Raw genomic sequence first — 20,592 nt, 5'->3', positions numbered from 1 at the left:
AAGCATAATTGCACATACTATTGTGATAGAGAGATGTTTGTGTGTCTATTTGTCCCAAAGTTATGTAGCAGATTAAATACCTGATCTCCAGAGAAACGACTGTATCTTAGTAGATAAGGGTAAAGATTTGTGCAAAACCAGGGGAAAAGTCATAATTCATTTATTTTAATTGTCAACAGATCTATCATTCTCCGGAACAGTTTGTCTCCCGCATCAAGGAAGCCCTGGACTATTTGCAGCAAGAGGTATATAGTCTCATTACAATATAAAATATGATTCTTGCACGATATAGGCACATGCTTTGTAAAGTGGTGCCAGATTCATATCTCTCCTGGATGCCCATTACGTCTAAGTGCCCCTATACTCATTGCACGCTATTGGCTGGGCTGTGTCATCTGTCTTATGGGGTAAAACCATCTTCTAGTCATGTGATTCAAACTTCTCCCGATGTGAGGATCCATGGCCGGTACTCCCAGCATTGTCTATGTTAGAAGCAGGTGGTATAACAACAGTATACTTTTGTTGATAGATCTCCACTCTCCTCATGTTTATCTTACACAATAGGTTCCAAGGATGTTTGTGAACCTGGTGACAATCCTGGACATTCTGCCGCTGAAAGGACTGTACGATGACTCGAGAACTCAGTGTCCGAAGAGGATCATGAGGTTGGTCTTGTGTTGCTCAATACAGGATAGTCGTACTTTATCTCCAGATGTGTCCACCTCCACATTTGCGCCTGTTTTATGACAGCAATTAGAAAGAAGTCTCTCTATTTAATATATTGACTAATAACTGGCAGAGCCTGTACCCTAAACGCAACATAAATCACCATAATACCTATGTACTTGTAAAAATAAGTCATATAGATACATATTTGGGATCAAAGTGTAGGACAAAAATAGACATTGTCTGATAACAAATAAGACATAAACTTGGATAAGATCCCAGTGCAGGGTTAAGACATAGATTAAAAAGACATCTGTAATTCCCGATCTATATTGGGGCTGATTGCTTAGACCCTGTCCCGATGACAAGGAGATACCGAGGTCTGGAGTCAAAGCTGATCAATAAAGGTTAATGTAAAGAAACAGCACGTGATGTTCAAACCACACTGGAAACATTATCAGCAGCATATACACCAATCAGACACAACATTAAAACCAATTGCCACCAAAGCAGCTCTGACCCATTGAGGCATGGACCCCACAAGACCTGTGAAGGTGTCCTGTGGTATCTGGCACCAAGACGTTAGCAGCAGATCCTTTAAGTCTTGAAAGTTGCGAGGTGGGGTCTCCATGGTTTGGACTTGTTTTTCCAGCACATCCCACAGATGCTCGATCGGATTGAGATCTGGGGAATTTGGAAACCAAATCAACACCTTGAACTCTTGTCATGTTCCACAAACCATTCCTGAATGATTTTTGCGGTGTGGCAGGACGCATTATCCTGCTGAAAGAGGTCACTGCCATCAGGGAATAATGTTAGGGGTGCAGTTGGTCTGAAACAATTTTTAGGTAGGTGGTATGTATCAAGCTAACATCCACATGAATGCCAGGACGCAAAGTTTCCCAGCAGAACATTGCCCAGAGCATCACACTGCCTCCACCGGCTGCCTTCTTCCCATAGTGCATCCTGGTGCCATCTCTTCCGCAGGTAAATGACACACACACATCCGGCCGTCCACATGATGTAAAATAAAATGTGAGTCGTCAGACCAAGCCACCTTCTTATGTTGCTCCATGGTCCAGCTATGGCGTTCACATGCCCATTGTAGGCACTTTCAGTGGTGGACAGGGGTCAGCAAGGGCACTCTGTGTTCTGTCACCTTTCTATCATAGCCAGCATTAACTTTTTCAGCAATTTGTGCTACAGTAGCTCTTCTGTGAGATTGGACCAGACGGGATAGTCTTCATTTCCCATGTGCATCAATGAGCCTTTGGTGTTTATGACCCTGTCACCAGTTTTCCGGTTGTCCTTCCTTGGACCACTTTTGGTAGGTACTAACCACCACATACTGGGAACACACAAGACCTGTTGTTTTTTAGATGCTCTGACCCGGTTTTCTAGTCATCACAATTTGGCCCTTATAAAAGTCACTCAGGTCCTTACGTTTGGCCATTTTTCCTGCTTCCAACGCATCTACTTTGAACATTCTACTTCACTTGCTGCCTAATATATCCCACCCCTTGATAGGTGACATTGTAACGAGATAATCAATGTTATTCACTTCACTTGTCAGTGGTTTTAATGTTGTAGCCAATCGGTGTATGCATTTATTATGTCTTATTCTGCTTCAGTAGAACAATAGCTATATTTTAATGTTCTGTGAAAGATAAGAAACAGTAACAGAGTTTATAGTGAATCTGCCACCTATTAACTGTAACTGTAAATGTGTGTTTGGGGTCCTTTGGGCATGGGTCAGATTGGCCTGGTTAGTAAATGTTGGGAACCCCACGCTCTGAAATCTCGCTATCATCTCACAGCGCTGGTGCTTCTGTAGCCGCAAAGAGGTAAGAAAAGCACTGAGCTCGTACAACCTATTGGGGTCACAATGTACCCCATTAGTTTCTGGGCTTCTTATAAAGCCCTTGGGTGTATTATCATGAATGTTAGTTTAGACCACAATATGATCGCCTGTTTTTATTTTTTTGAGTTTTAAAGGCTGTTTAATAGAAAAATACAATTATTTGTGTTTTCGTGCAGTTCTCTGTGTAGATGTGTGGTGGATTATACTGAGGACACTTTAGAAATTGCAACTCTTAAAACATTCAACAAGCAGTACCAAGTAAGTCCAGCAATGGCCGTAAAACACCCCAGGTATTGTTATAGGGGCAGTTATAGCAGTATATGTAAAGTGTATGTATAATTTAATTTTAAAAAAACATGTTTAATATTGGTAAAGTGGTACAATCACTGCTCTGATCAGTCCATATGCTGCAGACAGTGGGAGGACTACTGCTGTAGTATCTCATGTAGCTGCTGAGGGAGACTGGCGCTGATGGGGGGGGGGGGGCAATTAATGGTGGTCTATCTTTACAGAGGCCCCGGCTCTGCTCTTCATCATTGCACATGAATCAGCCACCGGACATGCAAATATAGAGGAAAGAGAGTCATATTTCAACCCTCTCCTCCATATTTGTCTCTATACGGCCAAGGAGGAGTCGGGGTGTAGTGATGGCACATAAAGTAATCATATAAATACTATGCAGCCTGTTGCACTGCTTACTCCACTCCTACCTACACTGAAATCCTCTGTCACCTCTGAGGTCAGTCCGCTTTGGAGCAGAGCTGCCCTATATGTACTGTCTGAATATAACATATGGAGCGACTCGGCACCAAAAACAGAGCAACAAGGCTCTACGTACATGTAATAGGGCGATACGGCACAATAATCATTGATGATCATAGTTAAAATTAATAACCATGCTCAATATGTGATCAATATACCATGATATACCTCCAGAAACAGGAGCGTATTAGAGATGTTACTATACACTCGTTACTTCTGTACTCTTCCTAGTATACCTCATTGTTACTCTTAGACCACGCCCATGCTCAGAAGAAGCCCTCGATTTGCCCGGGAGGCTAGAGCAGCATTGTTGGACCCTATTTAAGTTTTGCTATTGGGCGCTGTTCTATGATGCAATATTTACTGATATAAACTTACCACTATAATCAAGACAACATTTAGTATATTTATATTATGTGTACCTTTGTTTTGTTGTTGAATAAGAGCTATTGTTTCCTGCTTTCATTTTACCCTTTGCTCTACTCTATTGAGTGTTCTTTCACGGGCTGACGGCAGTAGAAAAACTATGGTTTATGCAAATGCAACATGGTTCGTCTATGTAAATAACATCACAACATTTATCTTCAGGACAAAACCCGTCAGCTGGTGGAAAGTGGACTGTACGATACAACAGAAGATTTCACCGTTGTCATTCAGCCAATGTTGGAACGTCTGGAGATACCATTAAAACCGGTAAACATGATTACTAACATGGCTAAGATATGCCATTGAAAATGATTACTGATTTTACTAAATGTATCATTCTCTATCTCCGATCCCTATTATACAGAGCAGATTTAGGAATGACGCTGACAATGCTAAAACACGTCTAATCTTTCAAACTGACGTATACAATATACACTAGATATAAACTCTTTGACATTATCCACATTTTATTTTCTAACATCGTAGAATCAACATGGATTTATCTGGGAATTCTTACCACTGATCAACACAATAATAATATCAAATAGAATACATCTTTAAAGCCTTTTCTTAATTTATTACAAATTAAAACAGATTACCATTGATTATGTCAGTATTCACCCTTTTTGCTAAACCCCACTTAAGTAAACCATGGAGCAATCAGTATCTTCTGAGATCGCATAATTCATTGCATGGAGTCCACCTGTACATAATTATGTATAAGTGTCTCAATTGATTTGAAAATAAATATTGTCCTGCCTGGGGGAAGTCCCATAGTTGGTCAGTGCATTTCCAAACTAGAGCTTCACCAAGAAGATCAAAGAACATTCAAAGCAAATTCGAGAATATATTTTAATTTCAAAGACTTAATATCTACTAAAGTATTGTGAAATTCATTACAAAAATGGAGAGAAAATGACACAACTGTGAATTTGTCTAGAACAGACCATCCTCCAAAACTTAATATCCATGCGAGAAGGACACCCTGAAAGAGTTACATTGTTTTATAAGTCTACATTTAGAAGTCTTCATGTACAACGCGTTTTCCTCGGTAATATCAATGCAGACCAGAATGTTTCTTGGGATCTCAGTAACAGAGTTCTTTCTTACATCTAGGATGGATCTCCGGATAGATCCTACATGGCTCCCGATTGCTTCCATTTTGGAACGAAAGCCCATACTCAGGCCGCACGTGGTTTGTGGGCAAACATGGTGAGTACTTCCTCCCTGGTCTACATGTCATTTTAATTCTATTCCTAGTCCCCGTTCTGAGCGTTAGACATAAACCTGCCATAACGTCAACCCAAGACAGAACCTCAATTCTGATCATAAGCAAATCACAGCTCTGAGCCTATTCCAAGACCGGAAAGAGCTCTGTCCTCAGCTCCATCATCATCATTTATTTATATAGCGCCACTAATTCCGCAGCGCTGTACAGAGAACTCACTCACATCAGTCCCTGCTCCATTGGAGCTTACAGTCTAAATTCCCTAATATACATACACAGACACACACACAGACAGGCAGAGAGACAGAGAGAGACGAGAGACTAGGGTCAATTAACCTACTAGTATGTTTTTGGAGTGTGGGAGGAAACCGGAGCACTCGGAGGAAACCCACGCAAACACGGGGAGAACATACAAACTCCACACGGATAAGGCCATGGTCAGAAATCGAACTCATGACCCCAGTGCTGTGAGACAGAAGTGCTAACCACTAAGCCACCGTGCTGCCCCAAACCCCATTTTAACACATATAAAACCCTTTAAACTCATTAAGACCAGATGATTTCTACTGTCCAAGATGTTTATAAGAGTCCATGGCTGCTAATTTATATATTTGGAAGGAAACCAAAACTGTTATCTTGGTTCTAGATAGTAGCATGATTGTACCCGTTGTGGTGAAATCCCACATCCTAAAGCTGTGCTAGACCATGTCTGAACTGATGTTTTATACAATTATCTGCTATTGTTATATATTTCTCTGTTCTCATAGTTTGAACCTGTTGGACAGAAGACTAATGGCCAACCACTTGATGAAGAAATTAAACTTGAATGCCCCCCTCAGGTAAGTCATGTGCACAAATGCACTGAGCAATATACAACTGGCATTAATTAGTGAGGTTTAAACAGTATAAATATATTTGCATATTTGTGTGATGGAACAGTGACGGCTGATATTGGTAAGATTGGGGCTTGTGTGGTGAGGTGGCTATTAGAGATAAAGTGGGGGGAGCATGTGATGTCTGACTGTTATCAGAGATGAAGTGGGAGGAGCATAGGCTGCCTGGCTGTTATCAGAGATGAAGTGGGAGGAGCATAGGATGCTTGGCTATCAGAGATGAAGTGGGAGGAGCATGTGTTGCCTGGCTGTTATCAGAGATGAAGTGGGAGGAGCATAGGCTACCTGGCTGTTATAAGAGATGAAGTGGGAGGAGCATGTGCTGCCTGGCTGTTATCAGAGATGAAGTAGGAGGAGCATGTGCTGGCTGTTAAATGGGATGAAGTGGGAGGAGCATAGGCTACATGGCTGTTATCAGAGATGAAGTGGGAGGAGCATGTGCTACCTGGCTGTTATCAGAGATGCATTGGGAGAAGCATGGGCTGTCTGTCTTTTATAAGAGATGACATGGGATGAACATACTTACTTACATACATACATACAACATAAATATTTTATCTGTTATTTGTAATACTGGTGTTATTTATCCACCATTTCCTACCTCAGAAAGCTTAGGTCCATTTTATATAACTTTATCCTTATTTAATTTAGTAAATTACATAATTCTACATAACTGGTTCTTGTTTTCCTTTAGTCTGACCCTTTTCTGAAGACTGCAAAGAACAGCAACTATGTTTACCCAACCACTACTCCGGATCCAGTAAGTACTCTGCTATATTCAGGTGCAATCTCTCTGCTTGAGAACAGGTGGACACAGAACCTCCGATTTACTGATTCCAGCTTATCTGTTATCTGTGAAATCTGCTCAGAAGCTGATATTACTGTCATTGCAGCTGCATATTTTTTAAAAAAAATATTTTAAATATTTTATAATTCATATGTAGTGTTAAAGTCCACTTACGCACACTGTAGAGGCAGCCATTTATAATTAACATTGACCTTAACAGTCAAAAGGAGCTATTGAACAAGTGTGATTTGCATAGGTATCAACAAGAGCCCGGGCAACATTGGTTATCGAGACCGGTACCTTTGTAACAATTGATCTTCCCTATGTCAATAATTACAACATCGCCTTTATCTGTTCTAGCTGTACGGGAGCAAACTGGAATGTGCGGACCGTTCTCCATCTCCTGTGAAGCCAACATCAGGTAACACACAAACATATCTTTCTGTTTGTATATCGTCTCCTGTAGTGGATCAATTCTATTATATTTATGGTTTCTCTTTAGACTAAAACTTCTTTATTTTTGTTAGTTCATCAACTGAGGCCGGGAGACATTACTGTGGTTGCAGCTGTTGGAGACTCACTGACTGTAAGAACTTTGGGTGCATTTGAGAAAGGACGGTGAAATTATCTATTCTAGGTTGTCTTATTAATGCGTGAAGACAATTTGTCTAATTCATTGAGGAAGTCATGTGACTGCGCTCTGAAACTAAACGCATGAGACACTAGGCTGATTTACTGTACAAATGTGCAAGATTATGAACCTGCATCTTATATGGCATATTCAGTTTTTTCCCCAACAAAGGACTTGATTTCTCAGTCATCATGGGTGCCTTTTAGTGGGATGCATGTTGCCCCCTCTAGTTGTACTTCTGCAGAGAACAGATTTTGACCACAGTTTGCAGCATTTAAAAAATGTATTTTCCAGGGATGCTCATCTCAGCTGCTGAGCCGGGGAAATAACACAGCTTATGTGTGATACTCTCCCTGCAAGTCTTAGAGCACTATAATCCCAATCAAGTCATTAAGATTATGATTATTAGCGTTTATAGGGTGCCACAGAATTCCGCAGTACCGTACATGGCGATAGTGCAAACAGGACAGACATAGTTTACATACACACAAAAGGCAGCCGTGAAAAATCTGACAAAAATTTGTGGTAATTCAAGAAGATTTATATAATACAAGTCATATGACAAAGACAGATAGTGAATAGGGAGGGGAAATCGGGGGAATACATGTGGGGAATCAGGGGAGATTACAATCTAAACCAGTGATGAGCAACCCGATATTCTTCAGCCCTCTAACCTCCAATGTGTGGCCCAAAAGGGCCACACATTACCCTTAATTTCAAAACATCACTCATCCCAAAATGTACCCACATGCCCATCTGCTCCCCCATACAGATTGGCCACTTGCTCCAAAATATCACCACACACCCTCAGACCCCCATTTGTCACAAAATACCTCATACCGCAAGGTTCAGAAACTACCCCACATGTCACACACATCTCCCCATGTGACCCTTCTTATCTCCCCTCTGACTGAATCACAGCTCCCGTCAGACCCCCCTACACTTACTTGTATAGCCAGACTTCGCACAAGATGGAGGGAGAGTATGTTGCCCAGAATGCATCGCACAAACGTCTTCCCCTCCTCTGATTGGCTATGCTGCAGGTCGCAGAGGAGGTCACATGACAAGTAAGCAGCTGTGCTTGCAGAGAATAAGTGAGACTGGGTGCAGCAGGCTGGGGGCCCGCAGGTGAAGGTTCAGGGGTCCGCCTGTTGCCCACCCTTGATCTAAAGGGAAGGGATTGGAATGTTAGTTTGAGGGTTGGATACATAGAAGGGAAAATGATAGGGGGACGGTACACACATCCTCCTTTTACAGGGGTGATTCCACAGACTGGGAAGTGAGCAGGCACCTCCATATTTACTTGGCGGACAATTAGTTGCACATAAAGCATTAATGCGGGTCTGCATTTTCTTGCAGTTGGTAACTGCGCTCTGCGGTACACACACCTCACGTGATGTGATAAGCCGCAGTCCATGCGGAGGGTCAGACAATTCCAGTAATTGCCTTATTTCACCTCCAGAATGTTCAGTGGTATGCACAGATGTGATACATTAATTACAGACAGCCCTGACTTCCCTTGTTATCATAACTTATTTTATATTGAAAATGTGAAAAGTTGTAATTGAATAAGGGGGCGTCCGAATGTAGGCAGGATTTGAAGTGATGTTTGTACTTCACACTATGTGCACTCTTATCTCAGCCCTCAACTCCCAAACGATCATACAAAGCCTCTGTACATGGATTAAAAGATTATAATGTATTGGATAAATGATGATTAGAATCTGATTAATTGTTACGGACAACACATCCACTTTTCGTTTTTTAGAAGCTTAAGTAAATCTAACCTGGGCTTGTGCACCTGCCCATCTCTACTCAAACTGCTCTAAATTCTAGTGAAGTATCTATCCATGGACTTAATGTAATATACTGTTTCTGTTTATTTATTTCAGGCTGGGAATGGAATTGGTTCCAACCCAGGAGATGTTTTAGATGTACTCAAACAATACCGTGGATTATCCTGGAGGTAACATCACAGAAACCTATTACAGAACATGATCTCAGGCGACAAATGAATTTTACTCAAAGTAGCAATCAGCTATACTTGTAAAGAAGTAACACTTTCAGAAGATCTATTGATGACATTTATGACATTAGTGATAATAAAAATGTACATATTAGATGGTAAACATTGACATAACGTAGGAAGTATATATATATACAGTGTTTGTGCTAAGAGTAAAGCTGGGTACACATCTATGTAATCTTCCTTCAGATGCAATTTATGTAAAGAAAGTCCCGATGAGCAAACAGATTCATGTGTACACATCTACACAAATTACCGTCAGATCTGTGATCTGCATCTCTCATAACCATCTGCTGAAAAGATGGTGACTCTGTACACTCTACAGATATCTGCCTACAGTGCTGGTCGTGAGTGCGTACACACTGCCACATTTGCCCAACTTCGTTCTTTCGTTGTTCATGATTTTTAGTAAGTTTCTAAAACCCAAATCAACATATGCGATGTGTTTTTGTGGGAGCGTTCACACTCGTACAGTATCTGACCAAACAGCCGTTTATCGTGTGATCTGCACGATAATTGCATAAGTGTGTACCCAGCTTTAGGATTTCATGCATCAGCTGCCTAAATAAATAGAGGGAACAAATGTGTATAAATCCACAAGCCACAAATATAGACATCCCCCTTTTACAGTGCTGATTCCACACACTGAAGAGAGAGTGCACTCCAAAAACACTTGGCTGACAATTCCACACACTTGTGCAAATAAAGTGCGGCTATGTATGTTTTTGGATGGTAGCTGCACTTTGCGGTACACAAAGTGAGAACAGCAGACACCTCACATGTTCTGATAAACAGCAGATAGCCAGCACCGCACAATATCTGCAAATGTTTTTGTCACCTCCCAAATTTTTAGTGACAGTTGAGCGATCTGGAAATGAGACAGTTAAATGCATTCTTTATTTTAGAACGTTCATTAGAGAGACTCTGTTTCCTACCCAAATCACCCTATCCGAGCTGAAACCGTTGGTTATTCACACATGCATCTGAATGGTTGGCGATGAAATAATAACAACTTAAATCCTCATAATCTCTTTATATAGCACCACTGATTCTGCAGCGCTGTACAGAGAACTCACATCAGTTCCTGCCCCATTGGAGCTTACAGTCTAAATTCCCTAACACACACACAGACAGACAGACCAAGAGAGAAGAGAAACTAGGGTCAATTTTGATAGCTGCTAACGTACTAGTATGTTTTTGGAGTGTGGGAGGAAACCGGAGCACCCGGAGGAAACCCACGCAAACACAGGGAGAACATACAAACTCCACACAGATAAGGCCATGGTCGGGAATTGAACTCATGACCCCAGTGGTGTGAGGCAGAAGTACTAACCACTGAGGCACTGTCCTGCCTTAAAAGCAACATTAACAAGGGAGGAAGGGGGTGTAATAAATGTATTATGTACATATCTATGTCGTCACACATGAATAATATTTAAATTAACAATACTAATATTATTAATAATAATAAATAATAATAATAATAATGAATAATAATAACTAAACTAAATAATAAAACAGTAATTATAATAACTTAATATTTCTATATATTTCAGCATTGGAGGTGATTCTACTTTAGATCAGGTCACTACCTTACCAAGTAAGTATAAAACAATAAAGTAAAAAACAATAAGATATTTGCCTTCTACGATAGATCTATTGATGACATTTATTAGCTTTTTATTGTAGTGCTTTATTTCCCATGCCGGCCAATAATACTCATGTACTGGACTATACTGCTAGGTCAATCATCATCATCATCATTTATTTATATAGCACCACTGATTCCACAGTGCTGTACAGAGAACTCACTCACATCAGTCCCTGCCCCATTGGAGCTTACAGTCTAAATTCTCTAACACACACAGACAGAGACTAGGGTCAATTTAATAGCAGCCAATTAACCTACCAGTATGTTTTTGGAGTGTGGGAGGAAACCGGAGCACCCGGAGGACACCCACGCAAACACGCGGAGAACATTCAAACTCCTCACAGATGAGGCCATGGTTGGGAATTCAACTCATGACCCCAGTGCTGTGAGGCAGAAGTCCTAACCACTGAGCCACCATGCTGTCCAATAAGACTTAGTTTATATGGCATTTAATCAGTAGCTTGCAGTGCCTTAGACACTAGTGTGCTTTATAAGTATAGAGGAGTTGTGGCTGTGTTTCCGGCTGTCAGGCTATCACTGTCTGGACGCAGAGAAAGATTAAATGTATCAGATAAGAAGTATATTTTTCCAGAAGGCGGGATTGCAGCTAGAAATTAATGTTATCAAAAATGACAGGGTAATGTCAACACCTCCCACTCAAAAATGACTGTATTTGTGAGCTTGTCGTTCACCTGCTGACTATGTCCATAGCTGATCTGTGTCATATCCAAGGGCAATAGCATAAATAAGTATGTCTGAATGGTGTAAAACACAAAGGAAAGTTTGAAAGATAAAGGTATGTGTTTAGCAAAAGTTGCACAAGGGGGTGTATCAATCAATAGATTAATGTTATCTGAAGGTGGAAAACTCTCTTTAATAAAATACTTTAGAAAGCCAGGTGAAATAACAGAAACGCAATACATCTAGACATGCTAAAACAATACAATATAATAATAAACACTTCAAAATGATATTTTGTATTAGTGTCAACAACATTTATTTTATGGGCAAACTTGAAATAGCATAAAATGACAGTAATTTGTGTTTCTGCCGCCTCAGTAAGAGAACAGTGCAATGAGACATTAATGAAACGTGTCCTCTTCTCACAATGAGTCATTACTGAATGCTGTTCTCTGTTTATAAAGATATTCTTCTTGAGTTCAATCCGCTCGTCACGGGATACTCAACGGAGACCGGAGGCAGCGTGACGCACAACTCCTTCCTCAACGAAGCTGTCCCGGGGGCCAAAGCTTTGTAAGATTTTCCCCCTTCATCCATCATTATCAGATTTGTGCTATTAACAAACAAATCGCCAATGACACTTTCCCTCTAATCTAGAACTTGTATTAATGTTGTATAAATGTTTTCCTGTGTCTTCTTTCATATAAATAATTATATAAATAATTAATATATATGAAGTTTCTAAACTCGATAGAACGCTTAAATGTGCAATAACCCCATTAGTATATAGAGTGCAGCAAAACAGGTCCGTTTAACGGCAAAGACACTCGTTTCTGCTGGCCCCTTATTCAGCAGATGGTTGATTACTGAATAAATGTATAAAAGTGAAATGTAGTAAGAGGACATTACATCATCATCTTGTACATGTAATCAATATATTATTATTTTATTCACGGCTCCTACCACCATTATAAATCTCACCTGGTGCATATGATATAAATTAAAATTCTTCATCATCATCATCATCATTTACTTATACAATGTGCTGAGTTGCTCACTGATTTCTAGCAGTGCTCCAGTTCATGTTAGGTTCTCCTATACGATCCTGTACTTTGTTCTACCTTATGTCTTATCGCATTGCTGAGCTGACAGTATTTTATATTTAGCAGATAAATGACCAGTTTACAGCTAGCAATAAAACAACTATTAATCCCCATTATGCTATTGATTTAAATGTAACCTTGCTACACTGCTTCACGTCAGTCCATTAACTGTCTAATTATCTGGGTGATTTCAGCGTTATGTAAAGTACAGTGTTACTAAGTTTCAATGTAAAATAAACAGGGTGAGGTGGGTTTAAATGGCTAATAAATAACTGCACTATAAAGAAATGAATGAAACAGCTTCCTTAACACAGAAAAAAAAATAAAAAAAAAATAAATATATATATATATATATATATTAGTTGGGAGGTATGAAGATGTAGAAAGGATATTTTATGGATAGGAAAGGAGGTTAAGGTGCAGCCTAGCCCTATCATAGTGCTAGACACTCCTCGGGGGTGTGGTTGATGACACAGACACACCCCTGTGATCATGCAGACACACCCCCTTTCATCGACTATCCTGTTTTGAAATCCTCCAGTGTTAAGAGGTATGTAGCATTGCTTCACAAAGCCAATGCAGGAGGAATTTAATCCTTATGTAAGAAACTGTGGGTGGAGATATGCAAATCATTCCTTTTATGTCCCTGTAGGCCGCTGATATACAGTCGCATAAGTTGAGGTATATGTTTAAAACAATCGAAGCTCGAGAATGAAATTTTCCATGTAGGAAACATACAATCAGGGTTATTTATTATCAATGTGTAACAGTGTAAATATGCCACGATCCATAACAATCAATCATTAATTAACATTGAATAATCGAGAGCAGGTTAGATAATGAAGCACATGTCCTGATAAGATGCTCTGGGAAATTGTATTGCACAAATTCTTGCACTTTATCAGTAAATGTTAGTTTGGTTCCGAATTTACATGGTAGATTATGTTTAAAGTACTGTTTGAATGAAAATGATCTTCCTGTTTGCCACAAACAGTATAAAGAAAAACAGCTCCCACATCCTGCTGACCCTAACTAGATAAATAGCTGCCAAAAAGCTGAAATAGAATAGCATGCTCCTTCAAGCTTTATCGTGCCATTGTATTTGAATCTGCCAATCTCTACAGAGCATTTCCATTACCTAAGAGACTGCAAGTCAGTTATTCTGATAGATGAGTCTTTGGGTTTTGGTACATTGCTGACAGTCTTTTTTCCATTCATACTGAAAGTTTCATGCAGCTAAACAGCATTTAAAATATCAGCTTTTAGCTAGGGGATGGGACAGACAGTTGTGGGGCAGATTAAGTTAGGTCAAGTATAAATTATTGAGTTAATTTAAGAATAGTACTCAATTGAACAGTACAACATCTTTTGTATGTATTATTAATTGTATTCTTGTGAGAAAATTATTTATATACTTTTTGTGAATAGAAACATTAGAATGACAGAGAGCGGGAAAGTTTATCAATCTTTATAGATAGGACCATCTTTTCTGAGTAGAAAATGTTCATGTGTCTGACACTTGTTAATAATCACCTACTGTACCTTATAAACTGTGTTACAGTAACATGCCCACCCAAGTCAGAGCACTGATTGATGAGCTGAAACTAGACAAGGTGAGTCACTGGTAGAATTTGGACTAATGTCATTTACAAAGTGCAAATTGACCTGAACTAGCTTTGGCCCCGTCCCGAGACTTGATTTGTGCAAATTCACCTACATTTTTGCTGCATGCATTTACAGAGAAATACTGTGGTGTTTATGATGGGGAAATGTACATTTTTATGTTGGAATGGAATAACAGTGTAGAGAACGTGCATCTTTTGGGGAGATCCTTGCTGTCTGAAAGGGGACAACAGACACCGCCATTTACACTCGGCAAATGGACTTGAATCTTGTGCCAGATCAGGTCCCGCAGTCTTGAGATTTTTTTGAGACACACACACACATACACACACACACACACACACAAAATTGCCGCATATATTTTCTACTAATTGAATATAAATAAAGACAACCTGAGTGAACACAAAATACAGTTTTTAAATGGTCATTTCATTTATTGAAGGAAAAAAGTTATCCAACACCTATATCACCCATGCGGAAAATTAAGTCAGGAAGGGGGCAAAACCTTTTCCACACCATTTTATGAGGCTAAACCAAGCAATATTTTAGGAGAACATTGGAAATGTTTTATTTAATGAACGAGGCGGTAGTAAAGGAGTAGGATGAAAGGACGGATCTATAGGGGGGCAATTTAGTGCCCCGCCTCACTCCTAGCAGGGGCTAGCTGCCTGTGGACGCAGTGTATGCGTGTGCCTGGTGGCTGAAAGGTGGGCACAGGGCGGTGCCCGGCCATTGTTAGGATGTTGGACTTTGATATGAAGTTTAGACTTTAGTACAGTGGCCTCTGAAGATTTTCACCCTCTCCGCACACTTAGGTGAGTAGCTTATTCAAGGACTGTCGAGTGGGCGTAGGTGCGCTGGGAGGGCCATCCGGGTGCATCGATGTGTCATCGCGCCATTTTGCTGTGCGGACCAGGGGGTTAATGTATCAAGCTCAGAGTTTTCCGGCTGGTTTGAAAAGTGGAGATGTTGCCTATAGCAACCAATCAGATTCTAGCTATCATTTTGTAGAATGTACTAAATAAATGATAGGTAGAATCTGATTTGTTTTTACAAACCCGCTGGAAAACCCTCAGCTTGATACATTTACCCCCAGGTGTGCTTTATAAATAACATCCTAAACTTTATGGCGGTTCTAAGTGTTTTTTCATTAATGATTTTACACTTATGTTGCAACAGATAATAATCAAATATTTTGTTTTCATTGGCAGAGAATAAATTTTAACAATGACTGGAAAGTGATCACAGTGTTTGTTGGAGCCAATGACCTGTGTGCCTCCTGCTCAGACAGCGTAAGTTACCTTATATTATTACCTGTGAACGCTGCATGCAGTGTATATCTACAGTACAGGAGGGATGTGGTGATCTAATGTAGATTATACAGGGGATAATAATAATAAGTATCCTGTGTGGTAGGTTATAAAGATATTAGAAGTCACTGAGAAGTGTATTGTATTATGAATCCTCCTAACACTGGCCTCCTCGGGGATTGGCACAAGGGATGTGGTGATGCCACCTCCGTCAGTGGCGGAGAACTGACTGTCAACTTTTAAATAATAATCATTAATCTTCGGTGCTCGTCTGATTCTGTTTGTAGCTAAGAAAAACTTTTTGGACATAATTCATATCCCGCGGATTATGATCACGGATAGGAATTTCCCAGCGTAGATTTTGTCATTGTCATGAAATATAATGAATAATTAAAAACTTGCCATGAGTTTCACTCCTACGATGTTAGGATAGAAACAAAACATAATGCATTTTCTTCTATACTGTCCGTGTTCCTTCTCCTCCCCATCGTCCATACTCCTTCCCATATGTTATTAACTCTGTTGTCCTAGTTGGCACTTAAAAGAAAACTTTATGTTTTATGTGTGTCACTGCTTTCTGTACCAGCACATAGGGAATCCTAGGGGGGGGTTGCTAGTGCCTTGAAAACCCCCTTCAAGCCTGGGGCACTGTATAATTGAGGTGGCTGGATCCTGCCCCCGCTTCACATTGCTCTGCTTGAAACCTAACAGTAGTGCACGCACCATTGCCCATGTATATTATGGAGATAGGAAGAGTTGGAGAGCAACCAAGCACTGTCTAAAATTATAGCCACACCCCCATGCATGCTGGTCACAGCCAATGGCGGCGTGGTGTGGAAACCCCCCTTTATAATTCCTGTGTTTGCCCCTGAGGCAGGTCACAGAGAGGGGGCGGGTACAAAGCACCGGTGCCGAGCCTGCCGTGGGTCTCAAGAGTGAAACACTATAATGGGGGGTGACGGGGCAAGTAGTTGCTGCACTGTGATCCGAACTCCCACTCGGTGGCCCTGTGTACGGGAATACAGAACAGAACACGTACAAGGACAATACAGCCAGACGTAGCTAATTCCTATGTTCTTTCCTTTCTCCCTGCAGAATATGTTTTCCGCCATGACTTACACCAGCTACATTAAAGAGGCTCTGGATATGCTGTACAATGAGGTTGGTTTATAAAGAAAGTTCTATGAAATAAGCAGGATCATTAAATGACATAAATGGGCAAATGCCGTCACATGACAATATTATATTGAACCTAAATTTGAAATAAAAGAAAAAAAAATCAAGGACTTTGTAATACCTACTGCGGTCACATTTGAGAGTTTTAGTTGCTATTTGCATTGCTGAACGAGGAGGTTGGGAGTTTCATAGTCTAGAAGAGTCATTTATGAAAGTGGTAAAATGCTGTCCTTATTTCTGTGCATTTGCACCCATTTGAATGCGTAAGCGCAGGGATTGGCACGGTAAGAGGGCGGTGAGTGGGAGGAGTCAGTTTGCTGAGGGGAGGAGCTGGTTGGATCAGAGATTTCCTTACTGAAAGCTAGATTAGCACAGCAATGCTCCTCATACTGCTTCCAAATGCAGAAATTATATTTAGTGTTTAAAGATAAAACGCCAACAACCAGGGTCTTAAGAGAAAATTGGAAAAGTTTAAATTAAGGGAGTGACAGAAGACTGGAACTAACATTTGCCGTCATTTTCTCATCTCATTATCTTGAGTTATAATCTTAGTAATCTATGATCTAACTCAGGTTCCCAAGGCCTTTGTGAATCTGGTGGAGGTGATGGATATAATCCCCCTGAGAGAGGCGGTTATGGATAGCCGTGTGCAGTGTCCCACCTTCCTTACAAGGTAAGTGACGTTGTACCTCAGTCTATATTAGTGCTCATCACTGGTTGCGGTTCTCTTACTTGGAAAAGTATTTTCTAACGTCTAATGTGTCTGGGGAGCATCAAAGTGATATATTAAAACCCATATATCTGCGTACTGCATGATACATATATGTAATACAGCAAGTAATCCTTGCTGGGCCGCAGACACCCCAGTATGACACTATATCTGTAACAACTGATCGTTGTATCCTTCTCTAGGATGATGTGTCCTTGTCTTCTGAATGTCCCTCTGGATTCACGCGAGATGCAGGTCATAATGGAGACTAACAGCGCATATCAGGTGCCGGTCTAACTGACTGTGATATATAATGTACCCCTATACTGATATGTAATGTGACGGTGCTAGAGAAGGTACCTCAATACTAATATAAAGTGTGATAGTACTATACACTGTACCCTGATAGTAATATAAAGTATGACAGTACTATACAGTGCACCCCGTTACTAATAGGTAGACTGATAGTAGTATACAATATACCCCAGTACTAATATTTAGTCTGACTGTAGTATCTAACGTACACCAGTACTAACAATTAGACTGATATTAGTATACGATGTACCGCGGTACTAATATTTAGTCTGACTGTAGTATCTAACGTACACCAGTACTAATAGGTAGACTGATAGTAGTATACAGTGTACCCTGATAGTAATATAAAGTATGACAGTGCTATACAGTGTACCCCGTTACTAATAGGTACATCTGAGTCCTAAGATTACTTAGAGCAGCACAGTAGAGATCATTCTCCATAATAATATACATATCACTAGATTTATGCAATGGGACAGATTCAATAAAGCATGAGGTGAATATCACCTGGATGGTCAGATGCTCATATTGCAGCCCATTCTCACCTCCATGGGACACAAGGAAAAATGAGCGGAAAATCCATCCTCAACATTGCATCGATGTGTCTCTGCAGACTATTCTGGAGACACATCCAGCCGAGTTAAATCTCCCCCTATGGGTATGACTATATATATATATATCATTTGGCAGGTAAGCAAGAATTAGAGATATACAGCAGGGGAGAGAGGGAGTTGTGGAAGCAGAGGCGGTAGTCATTCAGATTGTGCCCCCTAGTGGCTGGGTGGAAGTTATCTTATAACAGCTGTGGTGAATAAAGTGAAGGATGACCAATCTTCATGTATGAATGGAAGTTTGTCAACCCCTAATTAACCAGTCACATGATCTTCCCCTGTAATTACAGCACAGTCTCCAGCAATTGGTTGATACTGGAAAATACGACAAAGAGGACTTCACCGTGGTTCTCCAGCCGTTCTTCCGTCACCCCAAGATTCCACATCTCCCGGTAATCTACGCCTTATAGATGTGTATACTGATAGAATACAATTAGCTGTGAGGTGCCGCCGGTCATCGCCTCGTTGCGCATATTGACGGCCAATACAGTACAGAATCTCCACTCATTTTCTCATCTCATCTCTATGGGGCGCGAGGGAAAATAAGCGAAGATTTGAGGAAAACTCCGGGGCGATGTGTCTCCACGGACTGTTCCAGAGACACATTGCGGCTCCTGGCGGATAAGGGTCTAGTTATGATTGTTCATACGCTTCTAACCTAGTGTTGAAGACGAAATACACTGTGTACAAAAGGCCATGGCCAATATCCACCATACACCATATCCTAAGATATTACACACTCAATAATAACTCTTTTCAAAATGATGTTTAAAATAGAGATAAAATAATTATCATTTGAAATAATTAAGTAAACTTGGATCTCTAATTATGTGACAACTTCATATTGCAGCATTGCCGATGATCTGCTTGTTTTTTAGGATGGAACTCCTGATGCGTCCTACCTTGCTCCAGACTGCTTCCACCTCAGTCAGAAAGCCCATACCCAACTGGCCAGGCTGCTCTGGAACAACATGGTAACGTTATATATGAAAATTACAATATGTTTTCTAGTGTGTATTCAGAGCCATTTCTACAGAGGGATTTCGTTGACATAGGGGGGGGGGGTCACTGGGGGCCTCAGTAAGCAGCAACAGATGCACTGTCACATTCCTGATAGGGGTCAGTGCACCCATTATATTCATTCAAGAAAACCAGTAAGCACATTGACTGCCAAATTCTGCATATCCGTGTATGGGCGTGGTTAAAGTGGGAGGGGCTAAACGGTAAGAAGCATGTGACCCTGCTGTGAAACTAGCGGGGGAAGATTGTGGTGTTCATCATAATTCTGTATGAACAAAGTTTCTACATCCAACTTGTCTAAACCGCGCCTCATCCCCAGTATAGAGTGCTGCCCCATGCTAAGCATATTATAAAGCATATTATAAAGTACAGCTTCACAGCAGGGGCGTGCCTATCATCAGGCAAATTTAAGCAACAGGCTCAGGCAGCAGTTTTTGAGGGCTATTAATAGGTAAGGCGTATAAAAATCTTGCTCCAAAGTCTAAATATTTCTCTTTAGTAATTTTAGTAATGTAAATTACTTGTATAAAAATGTATATAGTAGCCTGGTAGTCTTTGGAACCTTTGGAATCATTTCAATTGCCCCTTTCGGCAGCAGAATGACTAGGCGCACCCCTGTCCATTTTACACAGCCCTGAGCCAAATATGTCCAATGAACAGTACCCAGTATAGTCCACATGGTGCCCAGTATACATTATAGATCCATCACACTCAGTATACAGCGTTGACCCTTTACTCCAGTACATAGTATAATCCCATCATGTCAGACACCATGCCCGGTATACAGAATGCACCTATCATTACACTCTTCACCCATTATGCCAACATTCATGAAGATCCCACTGGCTGTCGAATGCACTGATTGGGTGCATGGATCAAAAGAAACCTGCTCTAACATTGGTTACAATGTAGTTGTTACTCCACCAGTGAACTCCAGGAGCCAATCAGAGTTCATTAAGTTTAAGTGAACTCTGATTGCCTGTTGGCATCTCTTAGATGAAAAGCAAACACAGACCAGCCAATGACAGAATAGAATGTGTAAAGCAGGAAGAGTGGGCGTTTATATAAAGGCACATTTAGTGTTGCAGTGTAGGCAATACAATAGGGCTACCT

The 20,592-nt window shown here is 40.6% G+C and overlaps 1 protein-coding gene across 1 annotated transcript in view; it reads left to right on the top strand.

The window, feature by feature from the left end:
• PLB1 (phospholipase B1) overlaps positions 1-20,592 on the top strand; it is a 79,598-nt gene that overhangs the window by 36,022 nt on the left and 22,984 nt on the right. The window contains exons 22-40 of the mRNA XM_075200415.1: positions 180-245; positions 565-665; positions 2,704-2,785; positions 3,878-3,982; positions 4,832-4,927; positions 5,711-5,782; positions 6,531-6,596; positions 6,984-7,044; positions 7,151-7,209; positions 9,147-9,220; positions 10,837-10,880; positions 12,077-12,185; positions 14,277-14,328; positions 15,550-15,630; positions 16,744-16,809; positions 17,397-17,497; positions 17,737-17,818; positions 18,750-18,851; positions 19,338-19,433. Of these exons, the coding sequence (XP_075056516.1) occupies positions 180-245; positions 565-665; positions 2,704-2,785; positions 3,878-3,982; positions 4,832-4,927; positions 5,711-5,782; positions 6,531-6,596; positions 6,984-7,044; positions 7,151-7,209; positions 9,147-9,220; positions 10,837-10,880; positions 12,077-12,185; positions 14,277-14,328; positions 15,550-15,630; positions 16,744-16,809; positions 17,397-17,497; positions 17,737-17,818; positions 18,750-18,851; positions 19,338-19,433 (1,515 nt within the window). The remainder of the gene's footprint in view (positions 1-179; positions 246-564; positions 666-2,703; positions 2,786-3,877; positions 3,983-4,831; positions 4,928-5,710; positions 5,783-6,530; positions 6,597-6,983; positions 7,045-7,150; positions 7,210-9,146; positions 9,221-10,836; positions 10,881-12,076; positions 12,186-14,276; positions 14,329-15,549; positions 15,631-16,743; positions 16,810-17,396; positions 17,498-17,736; positions 17,819-18,749; positions 18,852-19,337; positions 19,434-20,592) is intronic.

Source organism: Mixophyes fleayi, chromosome 3 (genome assembly GCF_038048845.1).
Source record: "Mixophyes fleayi isolate aMixFle1 chromosome 3, aMixFle1.hap1, whole genome shotgun sequence".
Classification (NCBI taxonomy): Eukaryota; Metazoa; Chordata; class Amphibia; order Anura; family Limnodynastidae; genus Mixophyes; species Mixophyes fleayi.
Note: the sequence above shows the minus strand (reverse complement) of the source record. Positions and strands in the feature narration are given on the sequence as shown.